Raw genomic sequence first — 21,391 nt, 5'->3', positions numbered from 1 at the left:
CCCCCAGCGGGTGGCAGAGCCCATACATTTACATGCTCAGTGAACAGGCCCCTCACAGTGGGTCCTGCAGCCTGTCAGCCAGTAGGACTTCAATCTCGCTGACAGCCTAGAGAATGGGTACCACCACGATTCAGGGGCACACACTAGTGATGCCTGTAGGGGGCTTCTGCTTGTGAAGCTCATCTTCAGGCCTCAGGCAGCTTAGGGGGCTCCAATAGCTCCCTCTCCCTGAGGGCTTGAGCTTGAGGTCACCGTTGCTTCACTCAGCTTTCCTCACTGCTCACTACCTGTGTCTGAAAATCCGAAGTGCCCAGCTACCACCTTCAACTGAGCTCAAGGGTCAGGCTGGCCTGCCCTTCTAACCAAGGTCCTACTTCCTTCTCCAGGCTGGAGCTTGGAAAATTAGGGCAAGGCTGCATTAGCGCCCTGAAAAGTTTAAAGGGACCAGAAGGTGGCATATGCCACATGCCACCACCAGGGGGAGCCACTGTGGCCACACTAATTGGGAGGCCCCAGCAGGAAAGGCCCAAGTTGTCAGTTATCCTACCGGGGGGGCGGGAGGCAGCCTGGCTGGGGTCTTGGCCCCGGGCTCACATCTGGCCAGTGCAGACCCCAACCCTAGGGCCTGTTCCTCTGGAGTCCCTGGGGCTGCAGACATCACACCTTCCAGGGTACCCAATGAGGAGGTCGTGGGACGACCCTATGAGGTAAGCAGGAGACCGACCCAGGTTAAGCAGCTCGCCCTTCAACCCGGAACTCCAGGGTCCTTCCCCATGTCTTGGTGGCCTGTCGTGGCTCAGTCGCTGACCACCATGGCCACCCACCATGCAGCCCAACGGGCATATCCATCCTCCTTGCAAACTGAGGATTTTGGCCCACTATCCCCAGGAAACATAGCTGGGCTTGAGCTCAAGACCCTCCCCCTCCCATCTTCACCCCCTCCTCAAGTCTAAAGAGAAATGAAACACAGAAAAAACAGGCTTGAGACAGCTTTGTTAGAACAACTCAGCAAAATAAAATTCCGGTTTATTGTTGGACAACATTGTTTCACACATACATCAAACAGGCCAAAAAAAATAAACAGCAACTTCATAGACAAAAAAGGAAAAAAAAGAAACCTTTTATCTTTGGCCTTTTTAACCATCTCATACAAACCAACTACTTATAGTACAGCTAAGTACATACACAAAAAAAAGTTACTGGAATGCTCGGAATAAGATTGTTTTTTTGTTGTTGTTTTTGCTTTTTTTACAAGGTTTTTTTTCTCCTTTGAGATTATAATGAACATGGTCACACCACAAGTAAAGTCAGAAGTAGGACAGAGAACGCTCCGAAGGCTGGTTTGGTCATCCGAGATCATTAAAAATGGCTGACCCCTAACAATATGTACAAAAATATAAAATGTAAATAAAAAATACAAACAAATTTTCCTTTTTAAAGTACTTTTAAGAAAAAAAGCAGGGCCTTGGAAGTTTTGGTTCTTTTTTCCTCCCCTGTTGCAAATTCACGTTGTGGTTTTGGTTGGGTGGCGGAGAGCGTGTGTCATCTGCGGGTGGCGCTGCCCGCGTGGGGCGGGCGGGCGGGACTCTCTACTCGAAGGTGACCACGTTTAGATTCTGAGACGGGAAGTGGAGGGTGAACAGGTCACGGTGGCCTTTTTTTGTTTTGTTAAGTTTAACTTTTCCTTTTTTGCTGTCTAGTCATCCTCGTCGGTCTTCTGCTTCTTGGCGTCGACATCGTCATCCTGGGCAGAGAAAGACAGTCAAGGCCCCTGCGGCGCCCCCACCGCTTGGCATAGCCAAGCAGGGGCCAGGCACTGGCCCCTCCAGAGGCTTCCAGAGCTCTGGGAAGGCAGGCCTAGGTTCCTTCCTATTCCTGCTCAAGACAAGGGAGCCTGCCTTTCAGGACCACTCACCACCCCAGACTCCAATCGGCAGCCCCTCGGGTGGTAACGCCTTAGCCCCCAAGCCACACCCAAGCCAGGACCCACCTCATCATCTTCAGCTGCCCGTTTGCCCGTAGCTGCCTCAGCCTCCTCATCTTCGTCTCCATCCTCTTCCTCACCTGCAGAACCAAACCCCAGGGTAAACCATGCTGCCTCCTCAACTAAGGGAAGAATCTTGGTACCCTGCCCACCCAGCGACAGCCAGAACTTGGCGGGGGGAGAGACACGCAACACCACAGCGCCTCAGGGGATCTGCCAGGAACAGAATCGCCAGGACAAGAGACCCCTGATCTCTGCAGCCCGACAAACAGGGCAGCCAGGGTACCACACCAGCCACACCGGCACAAGTCTTCGGAGGAAGAAAAAGGGCCCACATAGCCGGCTGCACCCCAAGAGGACAGATGAACAGATCAGTGCGCGGAAGGCACCAAAGGGAGTCAGTGTGGGTGCATAGGGCACAGCTCCGCCTCACTAGCCTACAACAAAGTCCGAACTCCACAGTACAAACCCGCCTGCAGGGGGTCCACCGGCCTCCAACCCCAGAAACCCCCAGTTCCTGCCCCTTTTCTAGACAAAGCAAGGGAAAGGTAACCCCAAAAGGGGAGATGAACAAGGCTACTCACCGTCACCTTCCTCCTCCTCCTCTTCTTCCTCTCCCCCTTCTTCCTCTTCTTCATCTACCTCATTGTCAGCCTCCTGCTCCCCATTTTCCTCATTCTCCTCGACAGAAAACATAACCAGGTTGTTAATGAGAACAGGCCATCGGTCCTGCCCCATCCCTTCCCCGGGACCCCACCAGTGCGTCTACAGTCCCAGACCAGCTAAGAGAACTCATCAGTTCATCTTCCTAAAGCTCCACCAGGGGACCACCATGCAGGAACTGCCCGAGGGCTCAGCCTCCTCCCCTAACCAGGATTAAACCCAAGCTGGAGTGAGAACTTCCTGGCCGGGAGCAGTTAGGGGTCATGGGGAAGGTGGACACTCACAGCGTTCCCATTAGCAGGGGCGTCTCTTCCATTCTCCGCCTCCTCCACAACTTCCTTCTTCTCCTTTAAGTCCTTCAAAAAGTAAGAGGGAACCAGTAAGTCTTTTTGAGAAACCCAGGGCTGGCAAAGAGGCCCAGGACTCAAGGCATGTATGTACCGCTGATGTGGGTGTCCTAACAGCCCCGTATTACACTTGGAAACTCTGCAAGGAAGGGCCACAGGATACCCAGGGTGTCTGTGGTCAAGATTTCCTCCGATTTCTCAACCCTTAAGAAACACACCAAAAAGAGTCCGTCCCCTACAGTTGTTCCCACCATCCCTTACTCATGCTTCTTAGGAAAAGAGCCACTGTGGCACCACAGCCTTAAACCCGTCTGGCTGGGCAGACGAGCCCGGGAACACCTCACTCTCACACACCCATCACAGACTGGTTTCCAACCAGAGGGAGCTCCGCCTCTCACAAATCCTCCTTGGAAGACAGCAGGTATGCGCCATAAATAAATAAGGTAATGGAGGGAGGGCCCGGGCGCTGCGGGGAGAACTCCCGTGGGCGGGTTAGCCTGGGAAGGGAATGGGAGGAAGCAAACAGGCAGAACTGGGGAGGCCGCCTTAGAGCCGAGCTTAAGCTCCAAGCCCACCGTAGCCCAGGACCTGCAAGGGCAGGTCTTTGGAAAAAACCCGAACCCACCAATCCCCTATATGTGACAGCTGTCCCAGGAGGTCCCAGACCGTTGCCGGGAAATGCACCCCAGCTTGGGTGACTCGACCCTTGTTCAGATGCGCGCGGCCCGGAGCTCCCCATCTCCCTCCCAGCTTCTCGCTGTCCGCGCGGCGGCTCTCAGCGTTCGGCCGCACCTCGAGGAGTGGACACGGTCCAAAGGGCAACGCCGTCGGGGGCGCCCCAAAGCCCCGTAACTTTTTCCACCTGGCACTGCCGAGCCGGCTGCCAACACAAACAGGCGTCGGGCCGGGCGCCGGTGCAGCTCGGCCTCCATCCAGTGAGCGGCCCCGGGGCACCTGTCGGCCCCATTACCCCGGGCCGACGGGCCGCGAACCCAGGCACCGCCCGCTCCCGCCCCCTGGCGGCCGAAGCCCCGGGGAGCGGGTGGGGGCGGGGAGAACGCGGCGCGCAGGCGCGCAGCCCCCGCCCGGCGGGCTTTGCGCGCGGACCTCGGCACGCACCGCGCGCGCGGAGCACGTGGCCCAGGGCCGCCGAGTGCGCCCCTGACCCTGGAGACCCGGGGCGTGCGGGCTGCGCTGGCCCGGCCACTGCGCGACTTGCGCGCCGGTCTTTCCGGGTCTCTCGACGCCCCCACCACAGGCCTCGACGCGTGGGCCTGCGTCTCGCATTTGGCGGGCAAAGTCCCGCGGGAGGCCGCCCCGAAGTCCACAGGGCTTTCTCAGACCGGCAGCCCGAGGCCGTCGGGGACGCGCTCCACGCGCTATTTATTCCCGGCGGGAAATTGCCTGGAAGGAAAACGAACGCGGACGTCCGCACCGGGAAGGGCCGACCCTTCCACCCCCGACTAGTTCCCGGGCTGGGCCCAGAGGGGGCCGGGCTGAAGCCCTTGCGGAGATCCCAGTCGCCAGCTCCACTCCGCAGGGGGAGTCACCCCTGGGAGAGAGCCAGAGGTGACGCCAGGGGCACAGAGGTTAAGGAGACGCCAAGGTGACTCGTCCCCGTCCCCGTAGGGGCACGAGAGAGGCGCGGACAAGAGCCTCAGGGTAAAAACGCCGATGTGCCTTAAAGTGCCGCGCTCCCGCTGAGGGCGGAGACGCTCGCCGCGCGGGCCGCGGAAACTACCCGGCGCGCAGGACCAGAGCTGCGCCAAACGCCCAAGACCTCAAAACCGAGGGCGGTGAACCCGCAGCACCAGTCTCCCAAACACCTCTGGCGCCCGGCTTGACCCCGCAACGGGGCAGCCGCGGCCACAGCTTTTGTTCGTGTCCGCGTCGCCTCCGGAGCGGCCGCGCACACGGTGCTTCCCGGGCAGCCGCGGGGGGCGCCCATCGTCGCCGCGGCGCGCCGTTCCTTCACTTTCCGTTTCCTCCCCAACGGCGCGTGGGCTCGCCTCCTCCACAGCCAAACCCGGCACCGCTGAATTATTGAAGCTGGGCGGCTGCTCCCGGAGCACTCTCCCCGGAGGACGCCTATCCCCGCCCTCCCTGAGGGCCCCCAGGGCGGAGGAGACCTTCACACCTCCGCGGAGACAATCGACGTAGCGGCCGGCTGACCCGCTGCCCCACTCCGCCTTATCAGAGCTTAGTCCCGATAAAGCTCCTCGGACCCGCTGCAAGGCGCGAAACGAGGCAGCCCGGCTCCGAACAAAGAGCAGCGCCGCCGGCGGGCGCTCGCTGCGGAGCCGCCACTTCCCGCAGCCGACCCGCGCCTGCAACGCGCACCCCCCCCAGCACTTCCGATTCCAAACGCGCTCGAGTTTCAAAGTTATTTCCGTGTGCCCTGCGGGCTGACGACCCCCAGCCCGGCCCCTCTCCTCCCGCCACTGTTCAGACGAGTCACAAACAAGTTTCAGGAGCTGTGCGACACCCATCACCCGAGCCCCTCAGCCCCCGCACCCGCCCTCGGGACCCCGAGGGCACCCCGGCCCACTCCTCGACGGGCATCACGTCTGCCCGCAGCGCTTCCCGCCCCCTCCCCCGCACACAAAAGAGTGGGCTGCCGGGGGGCCTAGGCCGGGGGCGAGCAGTCTCTCCACAGGAAGAAACGACAGCGAGCTTGGGGCAGCCCAGCCGTCGCGCGCCAAACACCGCTCCGGCGGCAGCCTTCGGACCCCGAAGGGGCGGGCGGCGTCCAGCCTCACCTTGGTGGTGATCTCGGAGCTGGTGTCCACGGCCGCGTCTGACATGATGGGGCACGCCGGTGATCCGATGCAGCGGATTAAAAGGAGAGCGAGAGTTCGAGGACTCTGGCGACAAAGCTGCCGGAGTCCGGGGTGGCGGAGGAGGCGCGCGGCGGAGGTGGTTGCGGCGAACGGGAAGCCGGACGCAGGAACAATGCAAAGATGGCTTTTCAGAGCAGCCAGTGGGGAACTCACGCGGCGCCAGAACCTTTAATATAGATTAGTGGGCGGCGCTCGGCCTCCTCTGCCCGAATGCTATTGGCTGAGCACAGGGAGCGGGCGCTCGCTCATTGGCTCGATTCCGAACAATGGGCAAGCGTGCTTAAAGCGGCAGTGCCTTGGTGCGTCCCGCGCTGCGCAGTCGCCGGCCGCACTGTCATTCAGGGCCTTAGTTTGCCGGGTCTCGGCGGCGCCGGCGCCGTGGGGGAGGGGCGCGCGAGCGCGCTCTGGGCGCGCGCTCCCGCAGCTGTTTTGCTGGGGCTGCTGACGCAGAAAGCCAAAGCGCGGCAAAGCTGCCCGCCCAGCCCCCCCGTCTTCCCCTCCCCGCTGCTGCTCGGAAGGAGGGGGAGGGAAGAGGAGGCGGCGACCGGCGCGCACGACGGCTGCCAGCGAGGGGGAGGGGAGGGGAGGGGAGGGCAGGGCAGGGCCGGGTGCTGGGCTGCGCTCGCCCGGGGCGGTGCCCTGTGCAGTGCCCGGGGAGGTGCCCGCCCCCCGCTCCTGGGCACCTTCAACCAAGAATTGTCCCATGGCAAGTGGGCGGTAGCCCTAAGACGATCATTGAGGGCGCGAGGCCGAGACCCGCGCTCCTAGGCCGCCCCGTCTTTACGTCGTCAACATCCTCTGCCCAGCCCCAGACGCCCCAGTCTTTGAAGAGGTGACCCCTTTGCCCACCACCAGCCCCGGCGTTGGCCGCCTGAGCCACCCGACGAGCGGGCTCCGTGCCAAGCACACTCTCTGGGATTCGTGCTTCGAGGGGAGTCGTGGGCCGGTGCAGGCTCCTGCCTTCGAACAGGACAGTCCCACGGGCGTCGCACCACACAGCGGTCTCCGCACCCCAGGGCATTGGACAGCACCCCGGACCATCACTGCCGTCGTGACAGCCTCTGGGAGCCTCCTTCCACGGCCCGGCCATCGAGTCTACCCTCTCTCACCGCCCTTAAGGGGCTGCGAGGGGCACATGAGCTTATACACTGAGGGTTTACTGGGGGAAATAATCGTCCTTTAGACCAGTTGGGCTAGTCCTTGGGGACTCCTTGAAGTTTGGGGCGCCATTTAGGGAACCACGCGGAGCCCTGAGAAGAGAACCATCAAGGCGCCACACTCAAGATGGCGTTGGGCTCGGTAAGCGTGGCGTGACGTGGCGATCAGATCACGCAGACGATCCGAAAACCGCAGGCTACACCCTCCTTATTGCAATCGCGCTTGGCTGTCGAAGTAAGAGGCCAGCCGTGTGGGAAGAAAGATTAGAATAGATGGGAAAACGTTCCAGAAAAAAAAAATAATAAACTCTCTGTGCCGCACTCAACATGGCGACAGATAGGGTTCATCCCCGTGTTGCCAGAAGGGGGCGCCCGACACGGAAGGCGGGACTCCGGAGGAACGGGCGCACACTGGCTGAGAGTGGCGGGCGAACACAAAGTTGACGCTTTGCGTCCTGCCATTGGCAGGTTCCGCTGTCTGTCTCTTGGGGCCGCCGATCTGGGAATGGAGAAAACCCGGAGTCTTAAGTCGTGGAGGAGGGACGGATGCCAAATCCAGTAGAGCTTCAAGTGAGGAACGGGAGGAGAGACTGAGTCGCCCTTCTTGTTTCTCTTAGGTCAGGGGCTCGCTGACCCCATTCCCACCTCGAGACTCCCTTTGCTGAGCTTACCACGCATCCGCCTGGCTGCCTCCTATGACCCGGGACTCCGCTGCCCCGCCGGGAGGAGGCACGGAGTGCAGGGGCGCCACCTGGGTCTGGGCCCCCTCCCCGCTTCCCCTGTCCCGCACGCGTCAGGCCCGCATCCTGGTTCACATCTGTCAGTCTGGCCGTTGGGGCTTTTCCCAAGCGACTTGTCCTCTGGGAAGAGAGAAGCCCGGGCTCCCTGTCCTTTGGCCGGGAGAAACGTAGGACAGGTGCTGGAAAGGGCGGGAGCATCGCGCCACCTCCTGCTGCCTGGCGGTCGCCATCCCGTCCCGGGTACGCGGCAGCGGAGGGGGCGTCTGCGGGTCTCCGTCCTGCCCCCAGGCACCCCAATGGCTGGAAGTGGGATTTTCGGCAGGGTGGGCGCGCGTCAGTCCAAGGGACTCGCAATAGTATCCCCAAGGACCACGCGTCCCAACTCTTTGTTCGGTCCCTTCCTCCCCCGGCCAGCTGCCTTTATTGCGGCGTGGACCTGGGGCGGTTCTTCGCCCCAGAGGAGGAAAGGGTTTGTTGTCCGCTGCCGCTGTGATCTCCTCCTTTGTGCCACAGTCTCCAAGAACTGGAGGGATTGTGCGGCATCGTAAATGAGGCAGGACAGCGCCTTCTACCTTCCTTGCATCCATTAATCTCTGGTTTACCCTAGAAGGAATTGTTCAGTCCACAAAACCCAGATGCAGCGAGAGCTTGGTCTGTGCCACATCTAAGCAATTGAGGCTTCTAACCTCCCTGGATGGTGACCTTGGGCAGTCTGTATATCCAAGCTGAAAACTGGACATGACTTCTGGATTATGGCTCAGGGACAGGGGCAGGGGCAGGGGTAGGGGCGGGGTGCGGGGGGGGGGGGGCGGTGAGAGCGTAGGGGAGTGGTTCTGGGCAATGCTGCAGACGTTTGGGAGGAGCTGGGTGAGCGTGAATTTCCCTCGAAGAACTGCTTTGCCTGACCCTGTCCCCCTCCCCACCCCCTGTCCCCCAAGCTGTTAGCTCTGCTAGAAGCAGTAAGGAAGGTTCCTGCGCGCCTGGTTCTGGAACCAGCATTTACATTCAGCAAGCATTCACTGAGCGCTTGCTGTGTACATAGCAGGGAGTCTTTGGCTCACCCCTCAAGCATTTTCATTTATCCTCTGCATCTTGCAAGGTAGACAGGACAATTATAGGGTTGAATCATACGAAACTGATGTTTTTGTAGGTCAAAACCAATTGAAAATCAGCGAATTTGTACGTTCAGCCTCCAATATGATATCACTTTACTTGTAACAAGTCAAAAGAGCAGACCAAGGATTATAGCAAGGAACTTGAAGTAACCAAGTGAATCAGTGACCAAGCTGGGGCTAAAATCCTAAAATGAAAGACTCTGCCTTGTTAGATGTGTCCTGGAGCAGAAGTGGCCTCCTCGGACCTCCTTGGACTCATAAGTGATGGAGTTATTTAGGCTATCAAGAGCCTCCGTTCCTCCAGGGACAGGCCGCTCACATCATCTTCGCTGTTTCTGAATGGCTGTTCTTCCTGTCCTCTGTCACTTCCACTCACTGATACATCTCTGTCCTTTGCTGCTTCTGTGGCCTTTGAAACCTCCCAAGATGAGCTGGTATGCCCTGTTAGACCACATTTCCACGTGCATGTCAGAGGTGCCCTGGGCTTAGGTTAGAGCTTCTCTAAGGCAGGGGCCCCAAGTGGCCCCCAGGCAAGTTTTGTTTTTAAGGAATTTGTATAAGGACACCTCTGGGTCACCTACACATTCTCCAGTTGGGACCACAGGCCTCTCGCTGCCAGGCCTGAGTCACACTTATTTCACCTGTCTGGCCCTGTAGGCACTTATGTTTGCAACCCTTGCTCCTAAGCCATTTCCAATGTATTCCTGATTGGTTGTCTCACAAGTCTGCTTGATTCCCAAAAGACCAAAAAGGTTATAAACGCTGGTAAAGCTGCCTGGGTTCATATCCCAGTCTTGCCACATGCTAGCTGTGTGAAACTAGGCAAGTCATTTCCTCACCTCTAAAAAAATGGAGAGGATAATAACAGTTGCCTACCTTCTGGGGTTATGGTGAGAATTGAACTGGTTAATATTCAGAAAGTGCTTAGAAGAGTATCTGGCACATCCATCCATCCAGGAAAACCATCGGTCTTCTCAGGGCCCCATTTTCCAGCTGCTTTCTGCACCTAAGTGGATAGGTTTCGGTGTCTGCAGGTCTCTGGGCAAAGGAACAATGTCTTCAGCAAATTCTTCCCATATTCAGTGGGAAATGAGGGCACCAGCCTAGCGGAGTTTCCGGAAGCCGATGATTTGGTGCCCGACATGCTCGGCAGCCCCTCTGGCCTCAGAGGAATGACAGAGTCTGGGAGGCAGCCTGAGTGGAGCAGGCCTCAAAAACTCCCGCCTTCCCGCCCTTCAGAAACCCAGGCGTTTCAGGCTGTGGTTTCCTTGCCCGGGCAGAAGGGCCTGGGGAGCTGCCAGGGGCCTTTCAACTCTCCCGCCTTGCCGAGCCCGGATGGGATTGTGTAAGAGCCACCCCCCACACGCCTGCTCCCCTGTGCAGCACGTCCGGGCCTGCCCTTTCTCCCGGGGAGCTGTGCCAGAAGGCCCTGGTACCTACACAGGTCTGGCAGCTCCTGCCAGAGGTCCAAGAGGCTCCTGCCTGGCAGGGGGAGGGTGGGGGACATCTCTTGATGTTCAGGGCCTGCCCCCAAACATGCCAAACTGGAGCTCTGGTTGGAGACTAGATAAGGAGGCTGGGGGAGGTGTGTGTGCTGTGTCCATGGCCACCGCCGCCTCCTGAGCACGCTCGCGCCATGGTGCCCGTTCTGGACTCCCGTGCACATGCCCCCCCCCCCCATGCTGTCTCCAGGAATCTTCTGCCTGCCCATGCCGTTTCCCAGCCCCTCTTCCCTGCATCCATCTGTGTGTGTGTGTGTGTGTGTGTGTGTGTGCACGCCTATTTGCATAGCTCAAGCTCCGTGGGTGTTTTGCTTAAGCTCTGGTTACCGTTCGTGAGTGCGTGGGCCCGGCATCATGCTGGCAGGTGAAGGTGCTGGTGGGGGGGGGGGGGGTGGTGCACGTGTGCCGGCACATCGGTCTCCCTGCCCCGTGAATGCCTGTGAGGGAGGCGCATCCAAGGAAAGGTTAAACACCTATATGTGACATGAGGAGGCATTGAACTGGACATCTCCACACCTGTCCCTTCTTGCCACCTGGCCCCACACGGGAACCCAGCAAGACAGGAGTCTCCAGTGGGTCCTAGATAAGGGTCTGTGTGCCCCCTCCAGGTCAGAAGTAAGCTCGAAGTTGGGGAGAGGTAGCTTGGAATGTCTGCTTTCCTCATCTCTGTTAATCTCAAACGGGTCTCTTCCCTTCACCCCTGGCAGAGAAGCCACCTCCAGCCATGTTTACGGGGAGAGGGTGTAAGGTGTGGAGGACGCACCACCAGCCAGAATTTACTCATTCTCTCACACCAAAGTGGAGTACGGACAGAGTGACCAACTCTCCAGGTTGTTCCAGGACACGGGGCTTCTCAGTGTTACAACCAGGAAACTCCCAGGCACCCTGGGACACGCTGGTCACACTGGTTCAGTCCTTGTCCACAAGCGGGTGAGAATGGCGTTTCTGAAGAAATCTATAAGCACCGCCAAGAAGGGTCCTGTGGCCCCCGATCCCAAAACAGCCCCCCACTTGGATTCTGCTTGTCTTTGCCGTGGAGGATCCAGGGTGACGCTGGGAGCATTTGGTTTGCACATGGCAGAGCAGAAGGATTGAGGGGCTTAGCGAAGATCACAGAGCAAGCTGGCGGCGCCCGGATCAGGACCTCCCGCACCCTCCCGAGAGGGCTCTCAGCTGCCATGTGCCGGGAAGGCTGACATGCGCAGTGACAGTCACGAGCACGGGAATCTTTTTCTAGATCCAGGTGGGAGCCAGGGCCTCTAGAGCAGGGGGAGAAGTCTCAGACTCCTTTCAGAAACACTCTCTCCAGGGCACCTGGGTGGCTCAGTCAGTTGCACGTCCAACTTCCGCTCAGGTCATGATTTCACGACTTGTGGGTTCCAGCCCCGCGCCCGACTCTGTGCTGACAGCTCAGAGCCTGGAGCCTGCTTCTGGTTCTGTGTCTCCCTCTCTCTCTGCCCCTCCCTGGCTCTTGCTCAGTCTCTCTCTCTCTCTCTCTCAAAAAGTAAAATAAAAACATTAAAAAATTTTTTAAATACTCTCTCAAAAAGTAAAACAAAAACATTAAAAAAAATTTTTTTAATAAAAAAAAATGTCCTCTCCACTTAGGGGAGCCTGGGTGTCTCAGTTAGTTGAGTGTCTGTCCAACTTCGGCTCAGGTTATGATCTCACAGTTTGTGAGTTCGAGCCCTACATCGGGCTCACTGCTGTCAGCACAGAGCCCACTTCGGATCCTTTGTCCCCGTCTCTCTCTGCCCCTCCCGTGCTCACACTTTCTCTCTCTCTCTCTCTCAAAAATAAATAATAAGGAAGGAAGGAAGGAAGGGAGAGAGAGGGAGAAAGAAAGAAAGAAAGAAAGAGAAGGAAAGAAAGAAAGAAAGAAAGAAAGAAAGAAAGAGAAAGAAAGAAAGAAAGAAAAAGAAAGAGGAAGAAAGAAAGAAATACTCCCTCCAAGAGGTTTTCTGAGAATCTCACAGGAGAGAAAAAGCATGGCTCTCACTGGGACGATTCTGCAGGAAACTCTCAAAGCAGGATGCAGCATTACCTCAAAACCCAAACCTCCCCAGGGAAGGGCAGCTGGCGTCCCTTTTCCAGGGAAATGTGAGCGCCTCGTGCCGTTAAAGCCTGAGAGGAAAGCTCGAGGTCACACACCTGAACTGCGAGCCGCCCCAGCCCCAGCGTCTTCCCCAGCTGGGGCACTTCTCAGTCGCTTGCCTGGGGCCAGGCCTTGCATGGCTCTCAGTGGCTTTCGCCAGATTGTGCCAGATTATGCCGTCTCTTGCCACCGAGGCGCTTTAGGAGTGTTACCTCAAAAGCATCAGCCAGACACCTCCCAATCCACTTGGCTCCTGGCAGGGCCTCAGTTTTCCCACTTGCTAAACGAAGAGAACATGGCACAGCTCCCAGGGAGAAAACAGCATGGCTGCTTGTCCATGCTCCTGGGCTGTTCGCAGGGCCACAACGCTCTGAGGGGCAAAGTCCTTGGCCAAGACGTGCTTTTGAGATCCCCAAAGTATTTATCACCTTGTGGTGATCAGGCTTGGGCCATATGTCATACGTTGGAGGTGTCCCTCAATCGAGACTTTCAGGATGATAAAATGTATTCCAGAACGTTCTTCAGGAGTCACCACTACTATAAAGGCTGAATTTGGGTTCAGGGACATTCATGAAAGAATTCATGACATTCATGAAAGAGAGTCAAATGTGTTCTGAATACCTGCAGAAACAGATAAAAGGGAAATTAGAAATTGATGATTAATGTTAATGAGTGAGCCTACACGGGGGGTGCCTGGCTGGCTCAGTCAGCACAGCATACGACACTTAATCTCAGGGTTGTGAGTTCGAGCCCCACATTGGGCATGGAGCCTACTTAAAAAAAAAAAAAAAAGTAAATAAGTGAGCCTACATGAAATGAAACAGCTCTTAGAGCAGGGAGGGATGAGCGTTAAGAATCTTAGCTCAGAATCCCAGCTTGTAATTAGTCAAAGCTCTCAGCTTCATGGAAGGCTGTCATCTCGCCGTGGTGGGGGTTCTCCGTGTTTGCTTTCTTCAGTCCCAGCCTCTCTTCGTCTCGGGGCCACCGGTGGGAATCGGCGCACAAGGGACTGGAGGATCCACCCCTAGGCTCAACTGACACTGGTTCCGTCCCCACCCTGTTCCCATTATCTGAGCTAAAATGAGAAGGGATTTCTGGACCGGGACAGTCACGTGAGTGCCCACCTCTCTGCGTGTGCCGTGAGCTGGTGGTGGCGGGGCGGGTCTGGCTGTGACCCCGCCCGGCATGGCCCCGTGCCCTGTATGCCTGGGGACGCTTCATCAAGAAATGCCCGCTGGATTGCTCTGAATCACATGGAATTGGGCTCGACATTTCACTGAGCCCCCATGCCAGGGTGTTGACACCTGCTTCGTGCCAGAGAAGGGAAAAATTGAACCTACTTCAAGCAGTTATGGCAAAGCACCCCCGCAGATGGAGAGGACGAAAAGGAGCCTCCTTCTACAGATGGAGGCGCCGGGACCCAAAATGGGAGACTGATCTGCCAGCAGAGGGGCCCCTGGCCAGGAATAGAGCCCCCCTTGGCCCTGGCTGCCAGGGCTCCGTGCCACCAGCCCTCCCTCTCACTGAATGACTGGAGCCCCGACTGACACTAGCTCTGGAAACTCAAGAGACCAGAGTGGCCAGGGGGTGCATCCTGGAGCAAGCGGGGCTCGGCAGGAGCCCCAAGTCAGGGCAGGATGTGCGGGTGAGAGCAGGAGTGAGAGTCTGGGCAGCTCCAACACGGAAGCGAGCCAGGCGAGTGCGTGAGGAGAGAAGGCAGCAGGAGGGGCACCAGGAAGGGGGGCTCTTCTGAAAGCTGGCTTGCCCCGACCGAACGGAGACATTTCAAGTGTGCACTTCCACTTTGTTGCACGACTGGAACCCTGCAGACCTGCCCCATCGGGGGCACGGTAAGGGACCATAGCCCCAACCCCAGCACGTTGCAGTAGAGAGGCCACGAGAGAGTGGTGGCCCTGCTTCCTGAACGATCTCTGGGCCAGATGTCGTTCTGAGTTCTAGACAAATCAACTGGTTCAGTCCCGTGAGGTTTGTTGTTATCCCTGCCTTCCGAAAGGGGAAACTGAGGCACAGAGCAGGCAGGTGCGGCCCAAAGTCAGTGGCGGAGCTGGGATTTGAAACCAGGCAGCCTGGCTCCAGAGCCCCCCAGCTCGCACGGGGAAAAGTCCCTGGTCCTAAGCAGCCCTACCACCACCAGGCTCTGCCCACCCCGCCTCTTCAAACGTCAGGGACAGGATCTTGGGGTTTCCTCTGTTGATCGCTAAGGAGTTTATTTTTACCCACTAAGGCTCTCATCCCCCAGCAGGTGTCTCTCAGGTTGCAGGAGATGACGAGAAGTCTTCCTCAGATTGGTGATTTCTGGTTGTGAGGCAAGATTTTTTCCAGTGGGACCCAGAGACCTGGGTGAAAGGGCACTCTGCAACTGTTTGTCACCAAGGGCTGACGAGAAAATCAGCCTCCTGAAAAGGAACTGTTCCCAGGATGTTCCATTGAATTTTTTCATGGCATCAGTAGACAACTGGTAACATCTGCCTTAGACATTCTACGGGCTGCTGCTCACCACAGCCTGGCCCTGGGCTCTGAATGTACAACATTGCACAGTGTTCCTTTTATAGCGACCCTCGGGATAAATTTCTCTCTGGCATCAGCACTAGCAGGACAGTGTGACCTGCTGGTTAGGAGTGCAAACCCCAGGTGTCCCCTTCATGTCCCCCTAGGAGTGTGGAGGGGAGGAACCCATTGGATCAGGGCTCCCCGCCTACCTCTGTGACTTGGTGTGGGTCCTGAGGCAAGATTTGCCCCCCCCCCCAGTTCTCAGTTTTCTCACCTGCAAAATGGGACTCAGTAACAACGTCCTAAGACTTCTCTTGAATAGGATGTTTCATTTTGTCATTATAGATCCTCCTTATCTTGTACCAAATCCCATTTCCCTCTCTGACTGGGCTGTGGGAAGCACAGCAACCATCTTGAGGGCACTTCTGAGTTCCAGAACATACCCTGAGGTTAATAGGAGGAACCCAATGCCTGGCTTCCTCATAGACTCTGCCTTATTTCCTTAGCCTAGCTTCTTCAATGATTCTTTTTCTGTTGGCCTCTAGGTATTTCAATATACATTAGAGCTGAGGCCTAAATTAATTAAAGTGGTAACTTGGGTGCCTGGTGGCTCAGGTGGTTAAACATTGGACTCATGATTTTGGCTCAGGTCATGATCTCACGGTTCCTGGCTTCGGGCACCACGTCAGGCTTTGTGCTGACAGTGCAGAGCCTGATTGGGACTCTCTCTCTCTCCCTCTCTCTCTGCCCCTCGTCTGCATGTGTGCATGCACATATGCTCTCTCTCTCTCAAAATAAATAAATAAACTTAAAAAATAATAAAGTGGTAATTAAACAAGCTGGAGCCCTTTATACCTAAAGCACTTCCACACTGGTTGTGCCATTTAAGCCTCACCTCAAGCCAGGTGGTTGCCCCATTTTACAGGAGAAGAAATGGAGGCCCCCAAAGGGTGCTGATGGGGTAGAGACAGGTCCGCCCCCTCTGCCCCGACTGCCAGTACTGGCCTCCCTTCGCCCTTGCTCTGGCCCCTTCCCAGCGTCCCTGCCCCATTGTGGTTTGGTGACTCTGCCCCTCCCTGACACTTTACTTCCGTCCCACCTTCCATTTCCCATTACCATTCTCTTGTCTTTTGGGGACTTTCCAAGAGATGGTAAAGTTCAGCACATGATTTGAGGAGGAGTGAAAAATCAGCCTCTCCATGACCCTCTTCATGGCATTTACATCGAATAATTCAGATTTGGCTCTCTCCTCAAGTGACAGGAATGTGTCCCCCAAGTGCTGCCACGCTTCTCAGCCTTAAGGAGATGTGGCCCCAAACACTCCCAGAAACGAGCCTCGGGATCTCGGAACAGGGGGGCACGGACAGCCTCCCTGCTATTTCCTGGGACAGTCAACCTAGACGTTCCATGGCTGTGCCTGGGCTGGTCCCTCAGAGAAACCAAAGGCAGGCTGGGAAGAGCTACCACCCAGCCCAGCACACCCCCTCACTCCCTGGATGGCCTTGGGGAAAGCCCAGGACCCCGAGGGGCTCACAAACGCCCAGCGAAATATGGACAAGACCCTCTCGATGACCCCAGCTGTCCTCGCAGGCTCAGAGCCCCTGAGGCACAAGATGTGCCCGCCTGGGGGCTAGGAGCTGAGCTGGGGTCAAGGTGGAGAGAGCTGAACCACTCTGCAGGATACGGGGGCACCTGAGCTCTTCGAGGACACTGGGCAGCAATTGTTTTGCTCACATCTCAGTGACAGAGCAAGCCACGACTTCGAACATACTGGTAATTTTTATTATCATTACTTGATGGTAATTTCCGTGCACAAAGCTCCGTGATTGCTGCCTTTCAAGAAACTGTGGCAGTGTGGTTGGTGGTATTAGTTCTGAGGTCACCCAGCTCTGCCCTGAAGGCACTGATCCCTGCCCTCTGGTCCCCCTCCTGGGGGTGGGGGGGGGGGGGGCGCTAGGTCTTTATCTGTTCCCGGCAGCCACACCCGTGCTCGTAAGTCATCCTGGAGACAGGCCTGCCTGCTACCTCCTTGCTGCTGGAGGTCAGGGGACAGGGCTGGCAGAGGGCTCAGCAGGAAAGGCTGGGAAAGAGCCAAGTGTTGCAGCCCGAAACCCCGGAAATAGGGTCAGGAAGCCCCAGCCCTGCTGGCTCACGTGTGGGCTCTGGGTAGCCAAGGTAGGCTGCCTTGTCTATCCAGACGGAAGCCCGAGTGGGAGGGGCAGCTGGCCTGGAAACCGTCAGCAGACAGGGCAGGCCAGCAGCGGCCACACCCGGCCTCGGCCCAGCTTCCCTCTTCTCTGCGACACGCCCCCTTCCAGATTACGGGTGTGCACGTGTGTTGTAAGTACAACCATGAACACAGCCCCACGTCGGGTGACATGTTTCATGAGTGCAGGCCAGACACGTGTGTTCGCGTGTGTTCGCGCACGTGCAGACATGAGCACGTGCCTGGGACGTCAGAGGTCACGTAAGCCCCCTTCCCACCGAGGGACTGGGGCACGAAGCCAGACCCTGCAGGTGCATGGGTGTTTGCTTCATCCTCCTTTGGACTCTTCTGTATTTTTCTAACCTTCCCAACTGTAAGCATACACACACACACACACACACACACACACAGGCTCCCTGTCCTGCTCACCACCCAATAGGAGAGGCAGGCACAGTCGGGAAGGTCCTGGGGCCAGAGCAGAGGACACCAGAGGAGACAGCACATGAGCTTTGCCTGAGCAGTTATGGAGGGCTTCCCAGAGGAAGTATCCTCCAACGGGGACTCCTCCAAAGATGATGAGCGGTGCTGCTCTGGGTAGATCTGGACCTTTCCTTCTGAGGGCTGACCCTGCCACATCTACTTCCCCGGGGCAGAGCCACAGAGCCACCCCTCTGTGGCTCCTTGCTGTGCTGCCTTCATCTCCCATCCTCACCTCACTGCACCTCCGCGACAGGACCATGTCCTGGACAGGTCCCTCAGTTTTCTGAACAAACAAAATAAGCAAATCAAACAAACAGCTAATAATGCAGCTTATCTGCATGATAATGGAACTTCAGTTCCAGCGGAGACATTTCATTCCAATGAGTGAGTATTCTCTGGAAGTTTCTGAGTCACCTAAGTCTAAAAACAGAAAGGGAGGGGGCAAATGGCTGGCTCAGTCAGTAGAGCACGCAACACTTGATCTCGGGGTCGTGAGTTCAAGTCCCATGGTGGGCGTAGAGCCTACTTTTAAAAAATAAATTGGGACACCTGGGTGGCTCGGTCAGTTAAGCATCTGACTTTGGCTCAGATCATGATCTCACGGTTTGTGGGTTGGAGCCCCACATCGGCCTCTGCACAGACAGCTCAGAGCCTGGAGCCTGCTTCAGATTCTGTGTCTCCCTCTCTCTCTGCCCCTCCCCCGCTCACAGTGTCTGTGTCTGTCTCAAAAATAAATAAAACACTAAAAAATAAATAAAATAAATAAATTAGTGGGGCACCTGGGTAGTTCAGTCAGTTAAGTGTCTGACTTTGGCTCAGGTCATGATCTCACGGTTTGTGGGTTCGAGCCCCACGTCAGGCTCTGTGCTGACAGCTCAGAGCCTGGAGCCTGCTTCAGATTCTGTCGCCCTCTCTCTGCCCCACGCCCGCGGGCACTATGTCTCTCTCCATCTCTCAAAAATGAATAAATGTTTAAAAAAATGTTTTTAATAAATTAAAATAAAAACAGAAAGATTATGGAAATAACCTAGTTCCACATCACATCCTGGGAGACATGATCCCTCCATAAGCCTCCTTCGGGATCACCTTGTCTCAACCTGAACAGCCACACACACAGATGAGCACACAATCCTGCACAGACACCCGTGTGCCCAGCCTGCCTTGGAAATGCCCACCTTGCCCATTGGCCATCAGACCCCTTGCCTCCTGCCCGCTCCTACCCTGTGCCTCACTCTCCCGCCTGGAACTGGGGAGACAGTAGTCTAGGGACCAGCAGGCTCCACAGGCTGGGGAGAGGTGAGCTCTGCCTCCTCCTTCCTGTGTGGTCTTAGAGAAATCTATTAACTTCTCTGGGCCTCTAAGTTTCTTTTTGTAAAGGTGGGAAGGGGATGGGGGAAAAGTTAGTTTGTAAACTGTGAACAGCTCTGCAGATGCTACTTATTACGATGAAACCATTTGGGAGCAATTACAGAGCAACCATCAAGGATTATAGAACAATACAGGGGAAATGGCACACATATGTGCCAGGGAGGCCCCCCAGGAAGAGCACTTTGAGCGGAGTCCTCTCGTGGCTGCCATTTGGGTGGTATCTCTATGCCCTCTTTTCTTTGCACAAGATAAAACGCCTCTAATCCTCAAAGCTAGCCTGGGGGAGGGGGATCAGCCCAACATGACCATGAGGACCTGTTGGCTCAGAGACTTGATCGCACGGCTTAGAGACAACAGGCCAGGGCTGGAATTTGCATCTTCTGGCCACAGAATGTAGGTGCTTTCCACTCTGTAGGGGCAGTAGGACAGTTTTCAAGCCAGAGATCTGAGAAGATGTGTCACATGAGTTGATGAAGAGAAGTCACCATTTGCTGTGGGGAAGGGCATTCATTCATTCATTCATTCATCAACACCTGTTTCTAAACATGCATTTCTTGTTGAGTAAATGAAAATGAGGGGTGGGATGTCATTGAAGGGATGCCTGTGGGCTCCTAAGGGCTTTCGTGGTAGAGAGCAAGGTGGTATCTTCCTCATCCAGTTAGACCTAAAGCCAAGACCCAGCCTGAGGCTGGCAGGGACCAGCCTCAGGCAGTTACTAGGAACTTCTAAGGCATGGGCAGCGCTTCTGTTTTTCATCAAGACTGGTTAAGTGAATCCCAGGGCTTCAGTTGAGGGGGCAGGAAGGCAAAGAGGGAGAGGGAAAGGATGAGGGGGACTCCCTTGGGTCACTCGAGGGGCCCAGGGGATGAAGGGAATGGGAGACAGAGCCTGGCAGGGTGGCCAGGTTGGCGGAAGCGGGGCCGGGCACAGATCCAGGGCCACCGGGCCTGCATGAAGGAGGGGCAGGGGGATGGAAGCCAGTGCCACTGGAGGGAGCAGGGAGCAGCCTGATTAATAGGATGATACAGGCAGATGGACGGGCAGCCGGGGCTGCTCTGGGCACCAGCCTCCCGCTCCCCGGCCGCCAGCCAGGCCAGTGGTCTGGGGGCAGGGACACTGCTGGCCTCTGGAGGGGGTGAGGCTATGGTGAATGAATCACTGGCCAGTGCCAGGAGCCTGCAGGCCTCAGCACTCGTTCCCCGAGGACTAGCTAATTCACTTGGAGTGAGGCCGGGCTGCTAATGACAAGAGAAGCTTGCCTGGGCCTTGCTGAGCCCCAGGCACAGCTCACCACTAAGCAAGGGGCCGGGTGGCAGGAGATAGGAGGGCCCACCCCGGCACAGGCTCAGCCAGGGCTCCCCACCTGCCTTCAGAAGGGGCAGCAGTGCCTCGAGGGATGGGGAGACCCCCACCCCGGACCAGCCTGGGGCGAAGAGGAGGTGCAGATGCCCACTCCTGAGCTCTGCAGAGCCTGGTTATGGTGGGACAGCTAAGAATTGGGTATGGAAGAGTGGACAGGGAGGACTAGCCTAGTCCTCCTGTCCTGGGAGAAGGAGGAGGAGGAACCTCGTTCAGCCCAGGCCCATGGCCAGGTTGAGAGCTTGGCCCCACCAGGAATAGACATTCAAGTCCCTGAGAAACAAACCACTTGGAAAACAAGGCCTGGCATCTTGCCAGGTGCTCCCTGATGCCTGCTGTTTGCTGATGGCATAGGTGTGCCATTCCCAGGCTGACCCCTATCGTGCTCATGCCCCCGGGTTTAGTGAGCACATACTGTGCGACTCTCTGCTGGGGTCCAGACACCGTCTCAGCCTGGAAAGGGCTCAGCACACAGTAATCACAAGGGAATAACACCCGACTTCCATGTGCCAGGTGCCTGGCCCCAAACCAGGTCTCTGCATGTGCTACCTTGTTTGTCCTTGCATACACCTGAGGGCAGCAACCGTTAAGGATGCCCATTTTACAGATGAGAAAACTGAGGCTCAGAAGGGTAGATCACTGGCTCAAGGCTTTTAACTTGTAGGCAGCAGAGGCAGATCTCCAATGATTCCCAGGCATAGCCTCTGCTTAGCATAGGACTCTGGGTTTCAGGGTTGGGGGTTGGGAAAACCTCAGGCTTTGATTTCTTGAGGAATCAGAGGCTTCCCCAGTGGCTTGACGGGGCCGGAAGAGCTGGGCACTGGTGAGAGGGGAGGACTCTCCATTTCAGTGTTCAGGGTTCTCCTCCCAGGAGACAACACGTTAAACTCTTGGACAGAAAATGGGGAGGGGAGAAGGGCTGCAAGCCCGTGAGAGCCCTGGGGGCTGCACGGTCCTGCCTGATGCGTCCTGGGCAGTGGGCTGGCTCTCCCTCCTTGTAGCTGCCATCCCTGTGCTGGCACTG

The 21,391-nt window shown here is 56.9% G+C and overlaps 1 protein-coding gene across 2 annotated transcripts; it reads right to left on the bottom strand.

Annotated features, from left to right (window-relative positions):
* Window positions 1-991: 991 nt before the first annotated feature.
* On the bottom strand, window positions 992-5,999 carry PTMA (prothymosin alpha). 2 transcript variants are annotated; one of them, XM_042950503.1, is made up of 5 exons: window positions 5,754-5,999; window positions 2,932-3,003; window positions 2,569-2,665; window positions 1,991-2,064; window positions 992-1,744 (listed from the first exon to the last, which is right to left on the bottom strand). In XM_042950503.1, the coding sequence occupies exons 1-5, from the start codon at window positions 5,796-5,798 to the stop codon at window positions 1,697-1,699; spliced, it is 336 nt and encodes a 111-aa protein (XP_042806437.1). In that variant the 5' UTR covers window positions 5,799-5,999; the 3' UTR covers window positions 992-1,696. The 2 variants fall into 2 exon arrangements, with proteins under 2 accessions (XP_042806437.1, XP_042806438.1); XM_042950504.1 differs by having other exon boundaries at window positions 2,569-2,662.
* Between the last annotated feature and the right edge of the window lie 15,392 nt (window positions 6,000-21,391).

This window comes from Panthera leo, chromosome C1 (genome assembly GCF_018350215.1).
Source record: "Panthera leo isolate Ple1 chromosome C1, P.leo_Ple1_pat1.1, whole genome shotgun sequence".
Lineage (NCBI taxonomy): Eukaryota > Metazoa > Chordata > Mammalia > Carnivora > Felidae > Panthera > Panthera leo.
The sequence above is the reverse complement of the archived record's forward strand: the minus strand, read 5'-3'. Positions and strand labels throughout refer to the sequence as shown.